The sequence below is a fragment of the Rhinopithecus roxellana genome, chromosome 12 (assembly GCF_007565055.1).
Source record: "Rhinopithecus roxellana isolate Shanxi Qingling chromosome 12, ASM756505v1, whole genome shotgun sequence".
Taxonomy (NCBI): domain Eukaryota; kingdom Metazoa; phylum Chordata; class Mammalia; order Primates; family Cercopithecidae; genus Rhinopithecus; species Rhinopithecus roxellana.
This window is the reverse complement of record NC_044560.1, coordinates 75,075,526-75,088,339: the sequence shown is the minus strand read 5'-3', so window position 1 is coordinate 75,088,339 and position 12,814 is coordinate 75,075,526. Positions and strand designations below refer to the sequence as shown.

At 34.6% G+C, this 12,814-nt stretch overlaps 1 protein-coding gene across 1 annotated transcript in view; it reads left to right on the top strand.

The window, feature by feature from the left end:
- Positions 1–9,158, top strand: part of LOC104669305 (zinc finger protein 100-like) — a 44,661-nt gene extending 35,503 nt beyond the window's left edge. Inside the window, 2 exon segments of the mRNA XM_030912887.1 lie at positions 6,789–8,139; positions 8,141–9,158. Of these exon segments, the coding sequence (XP_030768747.1) occupies positions 6,789–8,139; positions 8,141–8,324 (1,535 nt within the window). The 3' untranslated portion in view covers positions 8,325–9,158.
- The last annotated feature ends 3,656 nt before the right edge of the window (positions 9,159–12,814 follow it).

The window sequence follows — 12,814 nt, the reverse complement described above, 5'->3', positions numbered from 1 at the left end:
TTGTGACATGTACTTTGATTATTTTTTATTTTGTTCTGCATACTTTCCATAAGTATAATGTAATCATCTTGAAATATAATGTAGCCATATTGAAAAATAGATTACATAAAACATCTTTTTTTTTTTTTTGAGACCGAGTCTCACTGTGTCGCCCAGGCTGGAGTGCAGTGGCCCGATCTTGGCTCGCTACAACCTCCGCCTCCCGGGTTCAAACGATTCTCCTGCCTCAGCCTCCCGAGCAGCTGGGACTACAGGCGTCCGCCACCACTCCCAGCTAATTTTTGTATTTTTAGTAGAGATGGAGTTTCACCATATTGGCCAGGCTGGTTTCGAACTCCTGACCTTGTGATTCGCCCACCTTGGCCTCCCAAAGTGCTGGGATTACAGGCTTGAGCCACCGCGCCCAGCCTATAAAACATCTTAAAGTTAAAACAATGTATTTTAATCTCATCACACCTTCAATTAAATACAAAACCTGTACTGTTATATTTTCCAATTTGTTATTAATATTAAAAGCCATATTATCTTACATTGTGTATCTACTAACAGATTTATGCAGATTTGTATCTTGTTTGTTATATCTAAATAAGAACTGTAAGGGTTTTATGCCCATCATTGTGATAGTAAAAAATTCTGTATGTGTCTGTTATTTACATTTAATGGACAGCTTTGTATTTATATACGGTTTTGTGATACTTCTAGTATCATTTTGTTTTTCAACATAATGGACTCATTTTAGGATTTCTTTTTGTTTGTATGCAGAGGCTCACTATGTTTCTCTGGCTGATCTTGAACTACTAGTCTCAAGTGATCTATCTGCCTTGACTTCCTAAAGCTGTAAAATTATAGGCCTAGCCACTATGCCTGGCCACCATTTAACATTTTATGTAGGACTGTGGTAATTGTAATAAATGCCCTGAACTTTTATTTTGGAAAGTCTTTGTTTTTATCTTGTTTTCGAAGTAAAATAATTTTGAATTAAGTATTGGTTAGAAATTTTTTTATTACATCAAAATTTGGGAAGTTCTCAGCCTTTTTTTCTTCAAGTAACCTCTGTATTACTTTTGCCCTATATTCTTCTAAGATTCATTTCATGAAAATATTGATCTACTTGATGGTGTCCAATATGTTTGACATTCCATATTTTAATTTTGTGTTATATATTTTATATTATATGTATTTTTTATATTTATTTTATATTTTATATTGTGTTATATATTTTAAGGTATGACACCTAACACCAGCTGCTTGTGTTTCGGTGTTTTATTTTATATTACAATTGTGTATGACAGTGTTTAACTCTGTACAATTTAAGGCAGTGTCTAGCAAAATCAAATATAAATCAGCCATATGTCTACTGCCAATATAATTACTTCTGTGTTTGTTTGCCTCTATAAATATCTCTGTTTATTTTATGACTTGTATATTTGTTGTGTAGGTTTGTTGTAAATGGTCGTTCAGTCTTGGCCAGGTGACCAGTTATAAAAATTCTAATTCCAATATCTGTTGTGAATCTATATTACTTCTGTGTGGGAGAAACACTTTGGAATTTGAAGATGATATTGAAACTATTATAATTGGATCTTTTTAGGTATTGTTCATTTTTACTTGTCAAAAACACACAAAATATTATCTTTTTTTTTTTTTTTTTTTTTTTTGAGACAGAGTCTCACTCTGTTGCCCAGGCTGAGGTGAAGTGGTGGGATCTTGGCTCACTGCAACCTCTGCCTCCTGGCTTCAACCAATTCTTTTGCCTCACTCTGTTGCCCAGGCTGGTCTCAAAGTCCTGACCTTGTGATCCGCCCACCTTGGCCTCCCAGAGTCCTGGGATTACAGATGTGAGTTAGCGCACCTGCCTCATTACCAAATATTTTTTAATATTCTGTTTAGTCCTATTAATTATATTTATAATGTTATGCAACATACCCCTAGAATGTTTTATCTTGCAAAGCTCAATCTCAATGTACAACAACAACCAGTTTTTCTGATTTTCTGGCACTTTGCAAAAACCACTTTGTTTTCTATTTCTAAGAATGTGACTGCCTCATATGTCTCATACAATCTCTGTCTTATTGTGGCTAGCTCATTTTATTTTGCATAATGTCATCAAACTTTATTTTTAGAGTTGTTAGAATATTTCCTGCTTTTTAAATCCTGGGTGATATTCCAGTATTTTTATATTGCAAATTATATCTATTGGATAATTTGGTAACAGAAATTTCCATTTCTGCTGGGTGCAGTGGCTCATTGCTGTGATCCCAGCACTTCGAGAGTCTGAGGCAGGCACATAACAAGGTCAAGAGATCAAGACCATCCTGGCCAACATGGTGAAATCCTGTCTCTACTAAAAATACAAAAAATAGCCGGGCATGGTGGCACACACCTGTAGTCCCAGCTACTCAGGAGGCTGAGGCAGGAGAATCACTTGATCATGGGAGGCTGAGGTTGCAGTAAGCTGAGATCATGCCACTGCGCTCCAGTCTAGGCAACAGTGTAAGACTCCATCTTAAAAAAAAAAGAAAAAAAAGAAATTTGCATTGCTTTTACCTATTGCCTTTCAGTAAAAATGCTACAATAATTATGGATATGAAAATAACTCTTCATATAACCATATATGTGAAAGTTTCTATAGCTGCAGCATTCTATTTTATTAGTCTACTTTTTAACCATTATACTTATACCAAATTACTTTAATTCTGTAGCTTTGTAATGTGTTTTGAAATCAGGAACTATAATGCCTTCAACATTTTCTTTTTTTGAAGACTCTTGGGTACTTTATTGTCTCTTGACATTTTATATACTTTTGGGGTTGTTGTTTCTATTTCCTCAAAAATGCAATGAGAATTTTTTAACAACATTGCATTAAATCTGTAGATTACTTTGAGAAGTATGGACGTTTTCAAAATATCAATTATTTCTACCTTTGAACAGGAGCATGCTCAAGAGTGTGTTGTTTAATTTACATGTATTTGTAAATTTTTAATCTTTTTCTATTACTGTTTTATACTCTCATTCCATTTTGTTCATATAATATAATCCACACAATTTCAGTCTTAACAAATGTGTTAAGACTTCTTTTTTAGCCTACCATGTGGTCTATTAAGCAGAATGTTTATGAGCAATTAAGAAGCATGTGTATCCCGATATTGTTGAGGAGACTTCTCTATACCTCTGTTAGAAATAATAGTTTTATACTGCCTTCAAGTCCTCTCTTCACTTACAAATATTGTTTTTTTTTTTTTTATTTTTATTATGGAAAGTAAATTATTGAAATGTTCTACTATAATATTGCTGTCTAGGTGATTCTTCCATTCTGTCAATATTCGCTTTATGTATTTGGAACCTTAATGTGAGACACACACACACATTTGACTTACGTTATCAGTAAATGAATCTATTATTGTTTAATGTCCTTCTTTGTCTCTTTGCAGTTTTGACTTGTAGTACATTTTATAAAATGTGAAAGTTTTTCGCTTAAGATGTAGCTTATGTAATATTATTTTGACCTCTTCTTTCATTTGGTTAATATTTTTATGCAATATCTATATCCATCTTGCAACTTTCAGTTTTTTTTTATCAATATATCTCAGCTTACTCTCATAGAAAGACAAGTTGGATATCAGTTTTTAAAATATTTAAATAAATCTCTTTATTGAGAGTATGTCTCTTGATTGAAAAGTTAAAGATATATATTTAATTTTCTGAAGCAGAAAGACATAGTAATGTTATTTTATTCATTGCTTTATTTGATTCTTATATCTTGGTCACTCATTTTCTCTCTGTCTTTGTGTCTTTTTATTTTTATATTGATATGCTTTTACTTCTTTCTTATTTTGTTTCATTTATCTATACACATATGTTCTTCTTGGGACCTTGGGGATTATATAAACCTCCAAAAGATACAACAGTATATTTCAATCTAGTAAAAAGGAACTTCAGTTGCATGCACAGTTTTTTTCTCATTACATCTCTCCTCAAATTTGTTGTTCATTTTGCTAATCGTATCTTTTTATGTGGTGTATTTATTAACAGATGTTTATAATGATTTCTGCGATTTTCTCTTTCAAATTTTAGGAAATAATTAAAAATGTTTTCTGCACCATTATAATAATGCTAAGAAATTCCATTTTGGTGTATGTGCATATACTTAGAAGTAAAAGTATATATGTGCATATAATCTTTCCCAGAACGTAATGTAATTTTTTGTTATTGTGGTTTTTTGTGTTTGTTTGTTTTGTTTTTATTTCATTTTTTCTTTTATTATTATACTTTTAAGTTCTAAGGTACGTGTGCACAATGTGCGGGTTTGTTACATATGTATACATGGGCCTTGTTAGTTTGCTGCACCCATTAACTTGTCATTTACATTAGGTATTTCTCCTAATGCTATCCCTCCCCACTCCCAAAAGTAATGTATTTTTATTTGACTATTTGTTGTTTTTGTTGAATCATGTTATTTTCAATAGAAGCAACTGCTTTCAGTACTTTTTATATGTAAGGTTTATGGAGTTCCAATATACTTTTCAGAATTGTATTATTTTTGAAAATTTTTTTCTTTTTATTTGGCAGGACAGATTTGCTGACGGTATTATGCTTACTTGATCACTGTATTTTTCAGGAGTTTGACTTTATCACACACCTCCCTTCTGGCCTGCAAAATTTTTGTTGACAATTCACTGGCTGTCTCATAAGACTGCTTGCAAATGACGCATCACTTTTATCTTGCAGCTCCCAAGATTCTCTTCTGGTCTGTGACTTTTGAAATTGTGCTTATATATGTGTTTGTTATAAATATCTTTGTGTGTTTCCTAGTTTGTTTGTTGAGCTTCTTCATTTGTACATCATTGTTTCTTTCAAGATTTTTCAGTTATTTTTTATATTTATTACCTCCACAATTTCTGTTTTTTTGATATTCTAAATATTTATGTTCTTCATTTTTCTGATTTTCTATAGTTCTCTGTCTTCCGATTTCACTTATTGAGTATTCAATTTATTTTCAATTTTTAAAATCAATGTATATACTCTTTTTATGGTTTCTTTTAGAAAATTATATTTTTATGGAACCATATTGCCTTATTTTATATATGTTGTAATCTTTGATTGAAATTTGGACATTAAAAAAGGCTACCTGTTACAGTGTTCATAATGTAGCTTTGTCTGGCATGGTCTGAACAATTGTCTTGGTTAGAGATTCTGGGAGTCTCTCAAACATGTTCTTAGAATGTATCTTGTCTGAAATTTTGTCTTATTTTTTAGTTAAAGGAGTTATTCATGTTTCTTCTTAATAGTAATCACGTGCTGAAAGAGTTCAAATGAAAAAAACTAAAAGGCAGAAATGAAGTCCACAGGCAAACAGCCTGGGCGGCGCCCTGACAGCCTGGGCGGCGCCCTGAGCCTAGTTAAAGATCAACCCCGGACCTAACCGATTAGGTTATCTATAGACTCCAGACATTGTAAGGACAAACGTTGTGAAAGTCTCTGTCCTGCTCTAATTACCGGTGTCTGCCACATATCTTAGTTCTGGGCCCAGTACAAACACAATCCTCTATTTTGTCCCAACTTCCTGAGCCCAACACAAACACATCCCCCCCTCACACATCTCAGAAACACCACTGAGAGAGCCCCTGATAAGGTCACAACCGTTTGTAGTTTTACTAAATGCACGGGAACAAATAGAAAACTGTTAATTGTATTAACCAATTACCAGTTGTAATGCTGCAACCAAAAGAATTCCTTTGTACCTCTGTAACCTTACATATCCTGTATGCATCGGGCTATAAAAAGCGGGCACATACATCATTCGGGGCCCTCTTGTATGTTGTAGAACGGAGGGACCAAGTTCCAACTTGCATTAAAGATCCTTGCCCCTTGGCTTTGACTCTGGACTCTGGTGGTCTTCTTCGGGGAACTAACGGTCTGGGCATAACAGTGCTATGCCTGTTTTCTCTCTGTGGTACAGCAGTCTCTCTGTTGCTGAAACATTTACCTTTGGTCTCAGCAGACTTAAACTGTCACTCCAAAGTATACCACCATTTCTTTCAGCACTATATTTCATGAGAGACACACACCAGTGTCTGGAAAGGCTGCTAGAAGCAAGTAATAAAGATAAATGTGCCAGTGTTTTACTTGTCATTAAAAAGTTGGGAATTTACTTTTTTTTTTTTTTTTTTTTTGAGACGGAGTCTCACTCTGTCACCCAAGCTGGAGTTCACTGGCCAGATCTCAGCTCACTGCAAGATCCGCCTCCCGGGTTCACGCCATTCTCCTGCCTCAGCCTCCCGAGTAGCTAGGACTACAGGCGCCCACCACCTCGCCCAGCTAGTTTTTTGTATTTTTTAGTAGAGACGGGGTTTCACTGTGTTAGCCAGGATGGTCTGGATCTCCTGATCTTGTGATCCGCCCATCTCGGCCTCCCAAAGTGCTGGGATTACAGGCTTGAGCCACCGCGCCCGGCCGGGAATTTACTTCTAAAGACACTATGTTATATTGGGGAGCAGGAAGAGCTGTGTTGGGTAAATGTAACAGACTTTTACTTCTAAGTGGCTCTTTGCATTGTTCTCACCAGGGCACTTCACACACTTAACTCATTTGTAAATTTTTTTCAGATGTAATTTGGTTGGTATGTTTTTGTTTTTGTTTTTTTTTACATTTGTATGTCTATAAAGGAATGAGGGCCTTTGGTATTTTCCTATGCCATCTTATTTATATAGTTTGTATAATATAGGTTAGACTTGTAAACTGTATTTATCTGTGTCTAGTAAGTAATTTGTTATTTTTATTTCTTTCAGTTATATGTTCTCATTTTGCCCAAGACCTTTGGCCAGAGCGGGACATTAAAGATTGTTTTCAAGAAGCGATACTGAAAAAATATGGAAATTATGAACATGACAATTTACAGTTACAAAAAGGCTGTAAAAGTGTGGATGAGTGTGAGGTGCACAAAGAAGATGATAACAAATTAAACCAGTGTTTGATAACTACCCAGAGCAACATATTTCAATGTGATCCATATGCAAAAGTCTTTCATACATTTTCAAATTCAAACAGACATAAGACAAGACAACCTGGAAAGAAACTTTTCAAATGTAAAAAATGTGAGAAATCATTTTGCATGCTCTTACACCTAAGTCAACATAAAAGATTTCATATTACAGAGAATTCCTACCAATGTAAAGATTGTGGCAAAGCCTTTAACTGGTTCTCAACCCTTACTACACACAGGAGAATTCATACTGGAGAGAAACCCTACAAATGTGAAGAATGTGGGAAAGCATTTAACCGGTCCTCACACCTTACTACACATAAGATAATTCATACTGGAGAGAAACCATACAGATGTGAAGAATGTGGAAAAGCCTTTAACCGGTCTTCACACCTCACTACACATAAAAGAATTCATACTGGAGTGAAACCCTATAAATGTACAGAATGTGGCAAAGCTTTTAACCGGTCCTCACACCTTACTACACACAGAATAATTCATACTGGAGAGAAACCCTACAAATGTGAAGAATGTGGCAAAGCCTTTAACCAATCCTCAACCCTAACTACACATAAGATAACTCATGCTGGAGAGAAACCCTACAAATGTGAAGAATGTGGCAAAGCTTTTTACCGATTCTCATACCTTACTACACATAAGATAAGTCATACTGGAGAGAAATTCTACAAATGTGAAGAATGTGGCAAAGGCTTTAACTGGTCCTCAGCCCTCACTAAACATAAGAGAATTCATACTGGAGAGAAACCCTATAAATGTGAAGAATGTGGCAAAGCCTTTAATGAGTCCTCAAACCTTACTACACATAAGATGATTCATACTGGAGAGAAACCCTACAAATGTGAAGAATGTGGCAAAGCCTTTAACCGGTCCTCACAACTAACTGTACATAAGATGATTCACACTGGAGAGAAACCTTACAAATGTGAAGAATGTGGCAAAGCCTTTAACCGGTGCTCACAACTAACTGCACATAAGATAATTCATACTGGAGAGAAGCCCTACAAATGTGAGGAATGTGGCAAAGCTTTTAACCGATCCTCAAACCTTAGTAAACATAAGATAACTCATACTGGAGAGAAATCTTACAGATGGGAAGAATGTGGTAAAGCCTTTAACCAGTCCCTAAGCCTTATTAAACAAAATAACTCATACTGGAGAGAAACCCTACAAACGTGAAGAATGTGGCAAAGCCTTTAGTCCTCAACTCGTACTAAACATAAAAAAATTCATACTGGAGTGTGAAGAACATGGCAAAGCCTTTAATAAGTTCTCAATTCCAAACAGACATAAGATAATTCATACTAGAGATAATTCATACTAGAGAGAAATTCTACAAACCAGAAAGATATGACAGTGCTTTGAAAACACCTCAAACTTTTCTAAACATAAAAGAAATCATAGTGGTGAGAAATCCTAGAAATGTGAAGAATGTGATAAAGCTTTTAAATGGTTGTCACACTTGATTGTAGGTAAGATAATTTATACTGGAGAAAACTTCTACATGTGTGAACAATGTGGCAAAACTTTTAACCAATGCTCACACCTTACTTCAAATGAAAGCATTTATACTTGAGAAAAATTGTACAAATATAAAGACTGTGAAAAAGCCATTAATACATGCTCACATCTTACTCAACATCAGAGAGTTCCTACTTAATAAAAACATTATAAGGCCAATTACTGTCAAAATATCTTTAAGAAAATATAAGCCTTTAAGGTGAAGAGTATTTTGAAGAAGAACATTGTAGTAGGATTGTAATATGTTTACTTGTATCACAGATCTCACTGTATACATTTTGTATTAGAGGAAACCTCTGAAACAGTTGCTCAAACTTTGTTCAGTATCAGGGAATTTATATTGAAAAAAAACCCTGCAAATGTAATAAATTTGGAAAAATACTTTTTCAAAAACTACAGCTTAGAAAACACGAGAGAGTTCATACTAAAACATATTTTTGCAGATACAGTAAAAATGTTAAAATTTTTTAATCAAAAATTAAATTATGTAAATATCAGAATTTACAGTAGAAATATATAAGGCACTGACACTTCAGATATTGTACTAAATCAGAGTGCTGAGTATAGAAAATAATCTAAAACAAATTTGTAAAATAATTATTTGTATATAACTTTAAAAGTAGAAGTTTTGGCCAGGCGCGGTGGCTCAAGCCTGTAATCCCAGCACTTTGGGAGGCCGAGACGGGCGGATCACGAGGTCAGGAGATCGAGACCATCCTGGCTAACACGGTGAAACCCCGTCTCTACTAAAAAATACAAAAAACTAGCTGGGCGAGGTGGCGGGCACCTGTAGTCCCAGCTACTCGGAGGCTGAGGCAGGAGAATGGCATAAACCCTTCAGGCGGAGCTTGCAGTGAGCTGAGAACCGGCCACTGCACTCCAGCCCGGGCGACAGAGCGAGACTCCGTCTCAAAAAAAAAAAAAAAAAAAAAAAGTAGAAGTTTTTTTGCAGAGTTATTACATTCAAAGTATGCTTAACTTTTTGAAAAAATATTTTGAAAAGTGAATAATGATGTAATTCAGCTCTCAAATTATTTCCTGCTGTTTCTTCATTCCTATTTACATGTGAAAGCATGTGATCAATTGTTGCTGCATCAAAGATATGAGAGATTCTTTTTTATTAGGTGAGCATTATTTATAAACTTTTATGAAAGAGTAAGGACATTGCCGGGCGCGGTGGCTCAAGCCTGTAATCCCAGCACTTTGGGAGGCCGAGACGGGCGGATCACAAGGTCAGGAGATGGAGACCATCCTGGCTAACACGGTGAAACCCCGTCTCTACTAAAAATACAAAAAACTAGCCGGGCGAGGTGGCGGCGCCTGTAGTCCCAGCTACTCGGGAGGCTGAGGCAGGAGAAGGGCGTGAACCCAGGAGGCGGAGCTTGCAGTGAGCTGAGATCTGGCCACTGCACTCCAGCCTGGGTGACAGAGCGAGACTCCGTCTCAAAAAAAAAAAAAAAAGTAAGGACATTAAAATGTGAGATGTATGATGAAAATCTAAGTGAAGAGACTTTTGTGGTTAACTTATAATATTGAGTAATGTGTGCGTTAGGCATTCAGAGTAATGTTCTGCATTATGAGAAGGAAACATTTTAAATATCATTTATAAGTAAATTAAAATTAATTTAGTATATTGTACTAATTATACTTTTATTAAAAATGCAGTATATTTTTTTAAATTTCAGATTGTATGTGATGTTAATATATTCAACCTTTTTAACATATTAAATACTATTGTGCATTCAATGAAGTGTTATGTCACAAACGTTAACCTATTCCTCCTTACTCAAGGGTGCACATAAAACATGGTAACAATACATATACTGTTTGGTAACATAATGGATTAACATCTCTAGTAATTCCTTATGCCAGTGGCTTTGACTGCAAATAAGTTAAAGAATATTACTTCTGTAGGTTAAAATTTTGTTTTTATTTTATTTATTTATTTTTTTTGAGAGGGAGTCTTGCTCTGTCGTCCAGACTGGAGTGCAGTGGCGTAATCTTGGCTCACTGCAACCTCTGCCTCCTGGGTTCAAGCAATTCTGCTGCCTCAGCCTCCCAGTAGCTGGGATTACAGGCGCCCACCACCATGCCCAGCTAATTTTTGTGTTTTGGTAGAGATGGGGTTTCATAATGTAAGTCAAGCTGGTCTCGAACTTCTGACCTCAAATGATCCCCCACCTCGGCTTCCCAAAGTTCTGGGATTACAGGCATGAGCCACTGTGCCCAGCCAAATGTTTATTTTATTTAAATTTATTTTTCTTAATTATTTGGGGTACATAAAATGAGTATATATTCATGCAATATATGGCATATTTTGATACAAGAATACAGTATATAATAATCACATCAGGGTAAATGAGGTATCCATCACCTCTAGTGTTTATCTTTTGTGTTACAAACAATCCACTTTTATACTTTTAGTTATTTTAACATGTACAATTGTCATTGATTACAGTGTTATTTTTATGGTCATAATTATGTAGAAGTATAAATAAAATCCATACATTTCTGAATCCTGAATAAATATTTTTAAAGTTTTCTAATATTTATTTTTTGAGCATGTTTCCTGTCTGCCTGCAAACACATGCAGACTTTTAGTTTTCATTTACATAGAGTTAAATATATGTTAGTCTAAAGATAAACCTTAGGTGTAAGAAAATTATTGAGTGAGTTTGTGTGTATGAATTTATACCTGTTTTCAGAAGACAAAAGCTATATTGAACAAAACAAATCATTTTAACAAGATGACTACTAGAAAACTAAAAACCTCAAAAATGCTGAAAGCAAATGGATTCTCTTTATATTGAATTTATTACTGTACAATCTATGGCTTATAGTTCTGAATCTCCCCATGAAAATTGTTTATACTTGCCTGGCACTCATTATAGACCCCTAATTATTTTGTATTTTTTTATATAAATATTTTACAGATTACAAAGTATTCATTATGTGAGCTGGTCTGTGATTATAAGAATAATTGTTACAAAATTTAGTAATGCATACAAAATTTTTAAATGTAATTCCACAATGAGTGTGTTAAGTGGCATTTTATTTAGTTAGAACACTTCATTTTGTTTTTAGTTGGAGAACTCCATAGCTCTTTAGTTATTTTTCTTTTCACTTTTTATAATTCACATAAGTAAATTTATTTATTGAATCAATTTGTCCAGATAAGTATTAGGGAAGCTTTATAAGTCGTGAGGATGTTTTTATATTTAAATGTAGAAAACGTACATAAAAGTTCTTGCTGTGTAACAGATGCTCCATAATAAGCCGTAAGTATTCCTGCTAAAGTTAATTTGTAACTTCAATTCAGAGATGGAAAACATCAGTGGTGAAGAAATAAAATTGATTCTTCATGTGGAGAGGACATATTTTCCAGGCCACAATGCTGAATCCTGCTGAATTTAAAGAGAAGTTCTGCATCTTTTATTTCTTAATTATCTTCAGATTTGTCTGTATTATGTGTATCCCAGCTATGTATGGAGCACAGTCCTTCTCCTCCTTTTTCTGTGTTATGGCTTCAGTTTTCCCACTGTTGTCTTAATGCCATTTCATTTCACATGGTGCTTTGTAAATTTTGATGAGAAGTTCGGTGTTTTTTTTTTTTTTTTTTTTTTTTTTTTTTTTTTTTTTTTTTTTTTTTGAGATGGAGTCTCGCTCTTTCACCCAGGCTGGAGTGCAGTGGTGCAACGTGGGCTCACTGCATCCTCCGCCTTCCAGGTTCAAGCAATTATCCTGTCTCAGCCTCCCAAGTAGCTGGGATTACAGGCACCTGCCACCACATCTGGCTTTTTTTTTTTTTTTTTTTTTTGGTATTTTTAGTAGAGACAGAGTTTCACTATGTTGGCCAGGCTGGTTTCAAACTCCTGACCTCATATGATCCACCTGCCTCAGCCTCCCAAAGTGCTGGGATTACAGGTGTGAGCCACCACACCCAATTGAAAGTTGGTATTCTTTAATGCACTGAATAATTGTTTTAACTGGAGAGTTCAGTTATCAATATAACTTTCAGATTAGTTAAGATAAAAGCATTGTCCACAGGTGAGAGGATTAAATCAGCATGGTTGTTCTTTGTTTTAAAAAAAAAATAGATTCTTAAAGTGTGGCAAACATAAAATTTGCAAGAAAATATAGAAATTAAATTTTTAAGAGAGTTAATGATAAGCGAACAATTTTAAATTTACTTTTTTATTTATAGCACAACTTACATTTCCATGCAGAATTTTTAAGTGTAAATGTTAAAGGCTGCAAAATAATGAGCTCTGTGAATTTGAAACTTAAAAGAAT